Source organism: Syngnathus scovelli, chromosome 5 (genome assembly GCF_024217435.2).
Source record: "Syngnathus scovelli strain Florida chromosome 5, RoL_Ssco_1.2, whole genome shotgun sequence".
NCBI classification, from domain to species: Eukaryota; Metazoa; Chordata; class Actinopteri; order Syngnathiformes; family Syngnathidae; genus Syngnathus; species Syngnathus scovelli.
This window is the reverse complement of record NC_090851.1, coordinates 19,235-30,359: the sequence shown is the minus strand read 5'-3', so window position 1 is coordinate 30,359 and position 11,125 is coordinate 19,235. Positions and strand designations below refer to the sequence as shown.

At 52.2% G+C, this 11,125-nt stretch overlaps 3 protein-coding genes across 6 annotated transcripts; all 3 read left to right on the top strand.

Annotated features, from left to right (window-relative positions):
• The first annotated feature begins 528 nt into the window (after window positions 1-528).
• Window positions 529-1,806, top strand: pet117 (protein PET117 homolog, mitochondrial). Its single transcript, XM_049719686.1, has 2 exons — window positions 529-673; window positions 1,659-1,806. The coding sequence occupies exons 1-2, from the start codon at window positions 578-580 to the stop codon at window positions 1,785-1,787; spliced, it is 225 nt and encodes a 74-aa protein (XP_049575643.1). The 5' UTR covers window positions 529-577; the 3' UTR covers window positions 1,788-1,806.
• A 21-nt stretch (window positions 1,807-1,827) lies between these two features.
• kat14 (lysine acetyltransferase 14) lies at window positions 1,828-6,308 on the top strand. Of its 3 annotated transcripts, XM_049719629.2 has the most exons (10): window positions 1,828-2,074; window positions 2,538-2,659; window positions 2,737-2,858; window positions 2,955-3,127; window positions 3,193-3,642; window positions 3,784-4,271; window positions 4,334-4,467; window positions 5,010-5,185; window positions 5,268-5,458; window positions 5,670-5,934. In XM_049719629.2, the coding sequence occupies exons 1-10, from the start codon at window positions 1,828-1,830 to the stop codon at window positions 5,841-5,843; spliced, it is 2,277 nt and encodes a 758-aa protein (XP_049575586.1). In that variant the 3' UTR covers window positions 5,844-5,934. The 3 variants fall into 3 exon arrangements, with proteins under 3 accessions (XP_049575586.1, XP_049575584.1, XP_049575585.1); XM_049719627.2 differs by having other exon boundaries at window positions 3,193-4,271; XM_049719628.1 differs by lacking the exon at window positions 5,268-5,458 and having other exon boundaries at window positions 3,193-4,271; window positions 5,670-6,308.
• Window positions 6,309-7,179: 871 nt separating this feature from the next.
• On the top strand, window positions 7,180-10,382 carry polr3f (polymerase (RNA) III (DNA directed) polypeptide F). 2 transcript variants are annotated; one of them, XM_049719667.2, is made up of 9 exons: window positions 7,180-7,433; window positions 8,237-8,354; window positions 8,439-8,506; window positions 8,590-8,657; window positions 8,728-8,840; window positions 9,295-9,438; window positions 9,647-9,754; window positions 9,829-10,020; window positions 10,207-10,382. In XM_049719667.2, the coding sequence occupies exons 1-9, from the start codon at window positions 7,372-7,374 to the stop codon at window positions 10,282-10,284; spliced, it is 951 nt and encodes a 316-aa protein (XP_049575624.1). In that variant the 5' UTR covers window positions 7,180-7,371; the 3' UTR covers window positions 10,285-10,382. The 2 variants fall into 2 exon arrangements, with proteins under 2 accessions (XP_049575624.1, XP_049575625.1); XM_049719668.2 differs by having other exon boundaries at window positions 7,180-8,058.
• Window positions 10,383-11,125: the final 743 nt, after the last annotated feature.

The following is an 11,125-nucleotide window of genomic DNA, read 5'->3' as shown; positions in this document are numbered from 1 at the left end:
TTAGTGCTCCCGCATGGTCGCGGGCCATCTGACAGGCTTTGGAGTCTCCAAGTGGAAGTCAAAGTCGTGTTCAAGACTTTGCGCGAGCTGGCACGTCTCGAATATGTGCCCTCCTCTTCCATCCGTCGGGAGGAAGTGTTGCCGTCTACATGGAACGGGAGCGCGCCATCACCCGTTGATCATGCCCTTCCTCGTCTCTGTATGTCTGTCTCCCAAATGATTGTGTATTTCTTTTTGAACTGGTTTATTCGTATTTTTTCCTCCCTTTCATTCACCTACTTGTTCAAGCCCACCCACCCCACTATCCTGTTTGTCAAAAACTACTTTTTAGATATCTTATTTTGACGGGTTTGGTGAAAAGAATATATGTCAAGTTGTAAAAGTTATGATGGGACGGTTGTTGCTGTCGTTCACATTCCAACACAGTAGGTGGCGGTAATGCTCCTTGAAGATGCTCCCCCCCTGTCGCAAAACAAAAAGAAGAAGAAGAAGAAGAAGAAGAAGACGCAGCAGAAGAAGATCAAGAAGCCGCTCGAAAGTGGCAGCAACGATCATCCCGCAAGCTAATGCTAACGTGATGTCTACGACCTCCAAAGCGGTTCTGGGACTTTCTGTGCTTGTAACTGTGAGCACCGTGGCTGCGGTCCACCTCAAGCAGGCCTGGGACAGACAGGTGAGCTCAAGCCAGCCACTGCAACAAAGAGTGCATTTTGAAAGATCAGCTAATATAGCTAGCTAGTTAGCTAGCTAGCAACGAGGTGAGGTTTTAGGAAGGGATGGGACTTTCGTTATACTTTCAGTGCACTGATGTTTAAGTGTGCTGCTACAAACAAAAATAATAACAGCAACTTTATTTATTTCATTGTTTTTATGTTTGTTCTGTTTGTTGCTACCACCATTTCTACTGAAGAGGGAGCAGCAGCAATGTGTACATACTCTTATTAGTTTGTACAAACTTGTATACTTTATCATATCAATCAATGTGTCAATACTCGTAATACCTTATTCAAACATAGTTGCTCCATCAGCGCACAGACATGGCACACAGAGCTGGTAACTTTTCCATTACACATAAGGCACAGCTCATTAATAACTTCATGACACATAGATAGAAAACGTTCAGTACATAACAAGACATTCAGTTGCTAACAGAACAAATGTCTGCCTTATGTTTTTCCTTCTTTTCCCCTCCCCTCCCTTCTCTTCTCTTCCGTATTCCTGCTTGCAGACACTATAAAGCAGGGGTGGGCAATTCCGGTCCTCGAGGGCCGGTGTTCTGCATGTTTTATAGGTCTCCCTGCTGCAACAGACCTGATTCAAATGATCAGGATTGTTATCCAGCTTCTGCAGACCATTTAAATCAGGTGTGTTGCAACAGGGTGACATCGAAAACATGCAGGACACCGGCCCTCGAGGACCGGAATTGCCCACCCTTGCTATAAATATAAAGCCTTCTGACCGGAACCATGACATTGTTGTTTCATCTGCTGAAGTGCATTGTGTACTGACTGCTGTAAAACAAGCCAAGATCTTGCAGATAAAGAACCAACTATTACTCCACGTCTTTGTTTTCCTTGCTCATCGACAGACATCTTGAGCAAAAGGCAACACTACCTTGATGTGCTAACCCTAACCCCCTGTGACTCGTGTGTTTGCAGCGTCTCCACGAGGGCGTCCTGAGAGATTTGGAGCGAGTTGAGCGAAAGAAAGAGAACGTACGGCTTCTGAAGGAGAACAGAAAGTTGAGCGCTCACCTGCGAGAGGAACGACAGGAGGTGCAGCGCTGATTTTTCTGGCCGGCCGGCTGGCTAGCCAGCCAGCGAGCTCATGGAGGGCGGAGGCGAGCCGGGCGGGGCGGTGGAGGACGAGGCGGCCTGCACCTCGGCTTCGGAGGGCCTGGAGGAGGGCGAGGTGGAGGGTGAGACGCTTCTGATGGTGGAGTCAGAGGACCAGGGCTCGCACGACCACAGCGGTGACTCCCTTGCCAGCGACCCGGGCGACGAGGCGGACGCCGTCTGGGCCTGCGACCGCTTAGCCTTTTACTGCGAGCGATGCCACAAGTGGATTCCTGCAGGTATGCCTTGTCCCCTTCACTTTGCCTCGGACGCGGTACCACGCGTCCCACTGAAACGCGTTAGTCGCCTGAGCACAATATGATTGTTTTGGGGGAAGCTAATGAAATTCCCACGCATGGAAAGACGCTACAGAAGTCAAGCCTGACTATGACCTGCTCGCTGGAATGTTAAAGTCCAACTACAACACCTGCTCCTTTGTTTTTTTTTTGGGTTTTGCTTTGTTGTTTGAGTGTAGTTTACTTGTTGTAATTGGATGGGTTTTTAAAAAAAAAAAAAAAAACAAACCAAAAAAACCAATAATTTTGGACTGATATGAAATGAGCCAGGTAGCCCAGTCCTACGGCGGTGTTTTTTGTCCGTTTTTTTTTTTTTTTTTTTTGCGGCCTGAATTGACATTCTCATGGGTCAGCCCTCGTCTCGCACTGCAACACCCTCGTGTCAAGTGTGGTCTTGTCACCGTAGCTCATCTCCACGGCAACCAGCCCAGCTACTTGAAGGGCGACAACTTCTTCAAGTTTGTCTGCCGCGACTGCTCCGAGGACGGCGAAGAGACCTTCGAGAGAATGCGCCTCACCTGGCAGCAGGTCACCGCCTAGCGTGATTGGCGGGTGGGCGGATGCAATTGTGGCAAGGCTGACGTACGTGGCTTTGCATGCGACAGGTGGTCATGCTGGCCATGTATAATCTGTCGCTGGAGGGAACTGGGCGCCAAGGCTACTTCCGCTGGAAGGAGGACATCTGCGCCTTCATTGGCCGCCACTGGAACTTCCTCTTGGGATCCAGGTGGAGAGCCGTCGCCACCGATTTCCTTGCATACCCGTTGTAGCCTGACAATAAAGGCGTCCGATTGGATACCGATGTACTTTTGGCACCCGGCAGGAAAAAGACCTCCACCTGGTGGAGCACGGTAGCAGGTTGTTTGTCGGTGGGAAGCCCCGCGTTCTTCCGCTCGGGGGCGCAGGAATTCAGCGAGCCGGGGTGGTGGAAGCTGGTCCACAACCGACCGCCCATCCTGCGAAGCCCCGCTCCCAAGGCGGCCGCCAAGCTTAAAGGTGAGCCGCCGTCGGTCGTATTCTCACCTTGAGTTTTGGTCTGACGTCATGGCCCGCTGCGGCAGGCGCGGCGGCGGCAGCGTGCAAAACGGTGGCGGAGCCCGCCGTGGCTGTGGAAGGTCTGCGCAAGCGTGGCGGCGGCAGGAACCCGGTGGAGACAGCCATGCAGCTGAAGGAGAAACGCTCGCGGACGCAGGAGGCCAAAGATATCCGGCGGGCTCAGAAAGAGGCGGGCTTTGCCGAACGCGCCGCAGCTTCTGCGCCCGTCACGATGGGCGGTGGGCGCGGCGCGGGGGGCGGACAGCGCCTGCCGGACGCGCTCCTGGAAAAAGGCGAGGTGGTTGAATTCTCCTCCGTCAGTTCTTCAGACAGGACGCCCCTGACCAGCCCGTCGCCGTCCCCCTCGCCCGACTTCTCAGCTCCCGGGACGCCGGCCTCTCACTCCGCCCCGCCAAGCCTGCTTTCGGAGGCCGACCTCATCCCAGACGCCATGCCGCCTCGAGCGCTCTTTCACGGTAAGTTGACGCTGACGCTCCAGACACGTTTTTTCCTCTTTCTTTCTTTCTTTCTTTCTTTCTTTCTTTCTTTCTTTCTTTCTTTCTTTCTTTCTTTCTTTCTTTCTTTCTTTCTTTCTTTCTTTCTTTCTTTGCGTCCAGACGACGAGGAGATGGAAGCCGTGATCGACCCCGGCATGGAGTACGCCCCTCCCCCCGCCGCCTTGGTACGCAAGAAACTGCGCCCGGCGCCACCTCACATCAAGCGGGAGGTGGACAGCGAGGACGACGACGGGCGCCGGGGCGACTCGGAAGAAGCGGCAGGGCCGCGGGGCCCGGAGCCCAAGAGGTCGGCCCGCTGCGACAAAAGACACGGGAGCCCCGGGACTCCTCGACACGCCCGCATCAGCCCGTACGACGAGCGGATGCTGCGGCGCCGTCTGGACGCGTGTCCTCTGGCGCTGGCTGTCACGCCGCAGGCCTGCCGCCTGCGCCGTAAACTGATAGTGCGCCAGGCCAAGCGGCAGCACGGACTCCCCCTGCTGGACATTGACCGCGCGCTCAGCCTGGCGGGAGGAGCGTACGGCGCCGTGGCCCGGGAGATGGGCGGCGCCGCGTGCCGGGATCTGCGGGTCTTGGACCGCTTCCAGGTAATGCCGTGTGGCGGAAGCGACAGCTTTGTCTAAGCGTGACTGGCGATGCTTCTCCGCAGGTGAAAGGTCCGGCTCGGCGCGGCCCGCCCTCGCCACGGCTGTCTTTCGGCTGTCGCCTGACGGGATCTGACGGCGCTTCGGAGCAGAGCATCAAGAGCCCGTACACGTCTCGCCTCCTCAAACCCTACATCAGGTAAAAAGGAGAAAAAGTGAGCCAATTGAGCCCAGCTGTCTCTGAGATGTGACGGGATGTTTGGTAGAAGGTGTGAATTTGTTCCAAGCTTGAGAAATTTGGACCCTGTGGTGCCAGTCGAAGACTTCTCTGGCGTCCAAATTGTCGGCTACGGCTCGCGTGGCCAAACCAGGCTGCTGTTGGCTTGGCGTAGGCGTGGCTCCCCGGAGGGAGGCGACGAGTCGACGCGTACGAGAGAGCTGTGTCCGTTGCGAAGCGATGGCCGTGCGCGTGGTGTCGAACAATATCAAAATATGTGCGTGCGTCGGGAGGAGGCAGTCACAAGCTTCTCAGTGTCGACCATGAGGATCGTTTGGGAACGGGAGCACGGCATGCCGGAGAAGATGGAAACATGGTCTGGCCATCTGCCACAAGGCTGTTTGCTTTTCTCGGTCGCTTGTAAATTTGAGATCTGTCCCAGCGAGCAGAATGGCCTTCCTGGCGACGGAAAGGCTCGTTGGGCAATCCTAATTGGATGTCTGTCACGTGCATCGATCGGCCAGGCGCGACTACGAGAGCCGGCCCCTCAAGATGCGTCTGCTGGCCGAGATCCGAGCGCACCCCTACCGCCGTGATCCCGACTGGATCCCGGAGCCCGACGCCCCCCTGGACTACTGCTACGTGCGACCCAGTCACATCGCCTCGGTCAACGCCATGTGTCGCCAAGGCTTCTGGCCAGGTAACGCAACGCAACGCTGCCGCAGGCGGCAGTGCCCCAACCGCCTCCGTGTGCTTTGAACTGCGGCCTCCCTCCCCCTCAGGAGTGGACCTGTCAGAGTGCCTGCAGTACCCTGACTTCAGCGTGGTGGCGCTCTACAAAAAGGTGGTGGTGGGCTTCGGTTTCATGGTGCCCGACGTCAAGTACAACGAGGCGTACGTCTCCTTCCTTCTTGTCCACCCCGAGTGGCGGCGGGCGGGTATCGGAACCTTCATGATCTACCACCTCATACAGGTCTATTTTCTTTCTTTCTTTCTTTCTTTCTTTCTTTCTTTCTTTCTTTCTTTCTTTCTTTCTTTCTTTCTTTCTTTCTTTCTTTCTTTCTTTCTTTCTTTCTTTCTTTCTTTTCTTTCCGGCCCCAGCGCAAATACATGTTTTCTTGTCACCTTTCTGCCATTTTATGAAGTCACGTGGCGCGATGGCGCTGTTTTTTTTCTTCTCACAGACTTGCATGGGCAAGGACGTGACGCTTCACGTGTCCGCTGGCAATCCCGCCATGTTGCTCTACCAGAAGTTCGGCTTCCAGGCAGAGGAGTACATCCTGGACTTTTACGACAAGTATTACGCGGTGGACAGTACCGAGTGTCGCCACGCCTTCTTCCTGCGATTGCGACGCTGAGCCTACCCAGTCAAAAGTCAACATGTGTACGCACGAGGGTTAGGGTTCTTTCTTTGTTTCCCCGCTCGCGTCTCGCTGTCGCGATCGGAGAGAGTTTAAGGCTCCGCCTGTGCCAAGGACACGGCGGGCAGCTCCTCCGCCAGCGACGTGGCAGCGGAAAGGGCCCAATGTGACCTTGTGACATTCTGGTAATGACCATTGGATGTTGCTTCACATACATGGATGAAAGTCAAAGCGCTTCAGCTGAGTTCGGTTCAGACCCGACCGCCCGTAGCGGGGTTATCGGCGACGACCAGAGTTACGTTGATCCGGCGCGTCACGACTATGTAAGGACAGAGACATCGTTGCCACGTTCGAGTGGCACTGCCAAAGTATTTTATTTCGAGGCCAGGGAGTTTTCAACTCATTGTTTCTGCCCTAGAGTTAGCCTTCATGTCTCCTGAATAAACACTTGTACTTAGTCAATGGCGAGACTGAGAGTTCTGTGAGGGTGGCTTATGGATCACGGGCGACCGGACCTTCTTATCGGGGAGAGTTGGACTCCGCCAAGGCTTCCCTCTATCACCGATTCTGTTACCAACTTTTATGGACAGAATTTCTAGGTGCCGTTGAGGGCCTTCCATTGGGGTGAGCTCAGTATCGCATCTTCGCTTTTTGCTGCTGTTTCAAGCCATGATCTCACACTGGAGCAGAGTCCATACCGCAATTTCCGTGGTAGGTATCGCATACCCTCGGGCGGTGTGCGTTCAAGCGTTCTCACACTTTTGATGGCGTCACGCTATATGTATGACAGTACGATGAGGTCTTAAGATTGTGATTGGTCTGTTTTGCGGAAATATGATTGTAGTTCGAACGGATGAATTGGGCGACAAAAACTTCTAGAAACAATGTGCACATCGGTGATTATTTGCTGTATTAATGCTTTTGACGTTTGAAAAGGAAAATGTGAAATTTGCAGCGACAGCTGGCGGTAATAATTTGTAATTGCCCTAATGGGGTCCTCTAATGCGGCGTACGTCGTATGTTAAACGTTTTGAGATCGCCTGCCTACAAATATCACCATAACGAGGCATTTTTTCTTCAAACATAAATGGTGGAACTAATATTATTTGTATAGGAGGCTCTAGACTTTGGTGTAACTTTTCTGGCGTTCACTCTGGAGCGGTCTCTCCCACGTACATAAACCCCGTTGGACTTAGCGAGATCTACGCGGCATCAAATTACCGTATTGGTGTACCAGACCACAAATAAAATTATCTCCAACTGATATTGATATGGAATCGCTATATTAACTGACTGAGAGTTCGCGTGGTTTGTTAGTTTGCTAATGGTATAGTTTGGAGCAGGCATTTTGTCGGACATCCCCACGTCAGCTTTTTAGGACCCCCGGTCTGAATGGAGCATGGCTGGCTAGACAGCTAGCTAATCGTCCGAAACGACCACGTTTGCAAGAGGACTTCGGCAACTAGTCGAGTATAAACATATACACGTATATCTTGAAAAGAAAAATTGTCGAGAGGTGAGGAGGATGTTCGATATGTCTGACGCAAAAGTAAAGAAGGAACCGAACATATGTGAAGTTGAAAACAGGTCAGGCACTTTGTCCTAAGTTTATCGCTTCGCCTTGTATTTACAGTCTTCATAGTGCATGATGTTATTGACATGTTTCTTGTGGACACGCTACATACATGCGTACACATACATACATACATACATACATACATACATACATACATACATACATACATACATACATACATACATACATACATACAGTCGCTTGGTCCAGTTCTATTTTAAACAAGCGTTATTTTGCACATTTTTCTCGTTTGCGCTGAGATGACGCTTCCTAATGGAGTGGCAATGGATCCTCCAGTAGGACAATTGTTGCGATTGTCCAAGTCTTTTTCACGCTCTGCTTCCACAATAACAGAAACGCTTCAAGTGACGTCACGCGTTGTTGTTTTATCACTTATTCTTCGATTCGATTGTCCAAGTCTTTTTCTCGCTCTGCTTCCACAATAACAGAAACTTTTCAAGTGACGTCACGCGTTGTTGTTTTATCACTTATTCTTGCAACTCTTTCAGATTTATTTTTCAAGGTACCGTTTCAGGACCGGCATCGAGGCACTTTGTGCAGTTATCGAAGTCTAAACTGAAGTACGGTGACTGCACTGATCCGACTCAAACGTCTCTCTCTGCTGTTGTGTGGAAGGCAATGAAACCCTTTTTCGCCTGACAACCCTGAATAGTTGGGAGTTGGGTTGCAACTGATGATTATCAATTAATCTATCAATGAGTATTTTGGTTGATTAAGTGTTTGCATTTAAATGAAAACCAAAATAAAAGAAAAGAATCAACCCTTCCACTAAAGCGTGTTGTTGCATTTTCAGGATCAAAGAGCTGTGTCAGCAGTTCCCTCACGGCATCACCGACCAGGTGATCCAGAACGACATGCCGCACCTGGACGCTCAGCAGAGGGCTGCTGCCATCAACAAACTGCTCTCACTGGTTCGTAGCCCTTTGCCTTTGCTGCCTTGGCTCTCGCGTTCCTTGCCCGGCCTCTGCCTGACCCCTGCTTGACCTATGGGCCAGGGTTGTCTGGATCTGCTCCGGAACAGCAGCGGGCTCCTCTATAGGCTGAAGGAGACGCAGAGCGCCAGGTAACATGCGCGTGCCGTCGCCACGCGCCTGTCAAGCGCTTCTTGTGACCCGCCGCCGTGCGAATGTGCGTGGGTGACGTCAGCAAGATGAAAGGTTCCGACAACCAGGAGAAGCTGGTCTACCAGATCATCGAAGACGCCGCAAACAAGGGTGAGTGGGTGCGTTCCGACCTTAGTGTAAGGATTAGAGCCTGTGACGTGCACGCGCCACCCATGCGCAGGCATCTGGAGCCGGGACATCCGCTTCAAGAGCAACCTCCCTCTGACTGAGATCAACAAGATCCTCAAGAACCTCGAGAGCAAAAAACTCATCAAGGCCGTCAAGTCTGTGGCGGTGAGTCCTCCGTGGCTTTGGTGCCATTTTGTAAGCGTCCTGCCGTATCGCGTCATATCGCGGCCGCTTGACGTTTTCCAAACCGTCTCGGACCGGAACGCGGTGAGAAATGACACTTGGCCTCGCGCTCGCTCACCCGCCAATGCGTGCGTCGTGGGCCTGCGGGAGGCTCTCCGGACCGCCACCCCTGGCTCGGTCGCATCTTTTGATGAGCCCGACGTGTCGAAGCGGGTGTGCCGTGTTGAACGGGGGGGAGGGGGGGGAGCTTTATTGTGACAATTGCGGTCCGTGTTGAAAAGGGAAGTGAACGAGCGGAAAAGTTGGAATTTGCACTGGCGACCGCATGAAACACTTTGCTATGGTGGGAACAAATGGAAAAGGTGGAAATGTGCAATTCTGGCGCGCAACTTCAAATCCTCAATAAGGCTGTGCGTGCGTGCGTGTGTGCGTGCAGGCGTCCAAGAAGAAAGTCTACATGTTGTACAACGTGCAGCCCGACCGCTCAGTGACGGGCGGCGCCTGGTACAGTGACCAGGACTTTGAGTCGGAGTTTGTGGAGGTGTTGAACCAGCAGTGCTTTAAGTTCCTGCACGGCAAGGTGAGGTCACGTCACCGGGGTAGGGGGTGGAGCGCCAGCCGAGCCGTATAAATCAAATGGGTGCTTGGGAAGAGAAACAAAATGACGTCCCTTCCTCTGCACTTTGCTCTCTACGGCTTTGGGTGCCGGCTGGCATGGGAGCAGAAGGGGGAAGGTGAAAATCTCGTGATTAGCCGCTCACACTAACACCTCCTGCGCGCACCCTCAGGCGGAGTCGGCGCAGGACAGCAAGCAGAGTCCCGTGGTCCAGAGGAACAGTTCCTTCGCCACCTCGCACGAAGTCTGGAAGTACATCAGCGAGTTGGGCATCAGCAAGGTAGCTGTTGCCCGCGCCCCGCCCGTGCTCCCAAGTCTTGCCCGCTGAGCGTCCTTCCGCTCCGGCCCGGCCAGGTGGACCTGTCCACGGAGGACACGGAGACCATCCTGGACACGCTGGTGTACGACGGCAAGGCGGAGATGAGCGTGATGGCAGCCAAGGAGGGGACGCCGGGCAGCGTGGACGGACGCATCAAGCTGTATCGTGCCGTCAAGGCCGTGACGGCGCCCGCCGGACTCGTCAAGACGCCCTGCGGACTCTGCCCGGTAACGCTGACTTTTTTGTTTGGTCCTTTGCTTCGGAGCTCTTTGATCTTTTGGACATAGGCGTGGCGGGTGCCCGAGGAAGGCAACGCTGCCTTGATGGTCGGACGCTCCTTGACTTGCCCTTGCTTGCGTGCTCTGCCTAAAACGCCCTCTCACAAAGTGCTGTTGGGGTCTTGTGGCTGGCAGGTTTTCCACGAGTGTCACGATGGCGGCGAGATCTCGCCATCCACCTGCGTCTACTTGGACCAATGGCTTGCCTTCTGACAGCTGGCTCGCGCCCCCGACGACCCACTGTGCTGGGGCTTCCTTACTGGCATCTGGTTGCCGCTTGCGCCCTTGTCAATAAAGTCAATCCTCGCATGGCTCGTTTCATGATGCTTTGCAACTGCGAGAAGAGTTGTATTCCGAAATCAAAGAAAGCTCGGAATAGATGACGGCGTGAAGCTGATACATATAGAATACAGAGAGCGACCAACCAGCGTTCTAACCACATTGCAGGGGGTAGGTATGTAGAAACATTGAATAATTTAGCTCCAAGATGATAAATAAACATTTTCAGTAATTTCATAGACTATCACTTGTTTTATTGAAAGCATTCAACAAGTTATTACCGGTAAATCTACAAAAATACTTCTTAATGAGAGACTATAAATTGAGAAGATTTCACAATTCCAAGATTGAAACTACTCTGGAAAGTTTTTGTGTGCGTGTATGCGGAATGAATCTTTGGAATAGTTTGGATACACAACAATGTCAAAATACACACAAAAATCAATTATTATGGAAACACATAATCTGACTACAGTTTATTGAACTAGACTTTTAAATTTACTGCAATACGTTTAGTTCAGTGGTCCCGAACGCCACCAGTTTCATATGGACATTCACTGAACCCTTCTTTAGTAAAAAATGAAATTACAGCTACTTGCAGAAAATGACATCACAGTTGCCCAAACAGGCGGACGAAAAGACTTTTCTGGTCTAAATAAACCCTGAGATAAGATATCCTTTATAAGATAACAATAAAAATAATATTAAGGTATATACATACAGACAAAGAAAAAGTGCTGAAGTGGGCGTCGAACCCGCAACATGATGCTTAAAA

What these genes read in the sequence shown, in the direction of transcription:
- pet117 (XM_049719686.1), top strand. Translation starts at nt 578, where the DNA reads ATGTCTACGACCTCCAAAGCGGTTCTGGGACTTTCTGTGCTTGTAACT. An exon ending in AGCAGGCCTGGGACAGACAG is followed by an intron (nt 674 to 1,658) that starts GTGAGCTCAAGC and finishes GTGTGTTTGCAG; the next exon opens with CGTCTCCACGAGGGCGTCCT.
- polr3f (XM_049719667.2), top strand. Translation starts at nt 7,372, where the DNA reads ATGTTCGATATGTCTGACGCAAAAGTAAAGAAGGAACCGAACATATGT. An exon ending in ATATGTGAAGTTGAAAACAG is followed by an intron (nt 7,434 to 8,236) that starts GTCAGGCACTTT and finishes TTGCATTTTCAG; the next exon opens with GATCAAAGAGCTGTGTCAGC. An exon ending in CGCCCTGCGGACTCTGCCCG is followed by an intron (nt 10,021 to 10,206) that starts GTAACGCTGACT and finishes TGTGGCTGGCAG; the next exon opens with GTTTTCCACGAGTGTCACGA.
- kat14 (XM_049719627.2), top strand. Translation starts at nt 1,828, where the DNA reads ATGGAGGGCGGAGGCGAGCCGGGCGGGGCGGTGGAGGACGAGGCGGCC. An exon ending in CCACAAGTGGATTCCTGCAG is followed by an intron (nt 2,075 to 2,537) that starts GTATGCCTTGTC and finishes TTGTCACCGTAG; the next exon opens with CTCATCTCCACGGCAACCAG. An exon ending in TGATCTACCACCTCATACAG is followed by an intron (nt 5,459 to 5,669) that starts GTCTATTTTCTT and finishes TTCTTCTCACAG; the next exon opens with ACTTGCATGGGCAAGGACGT.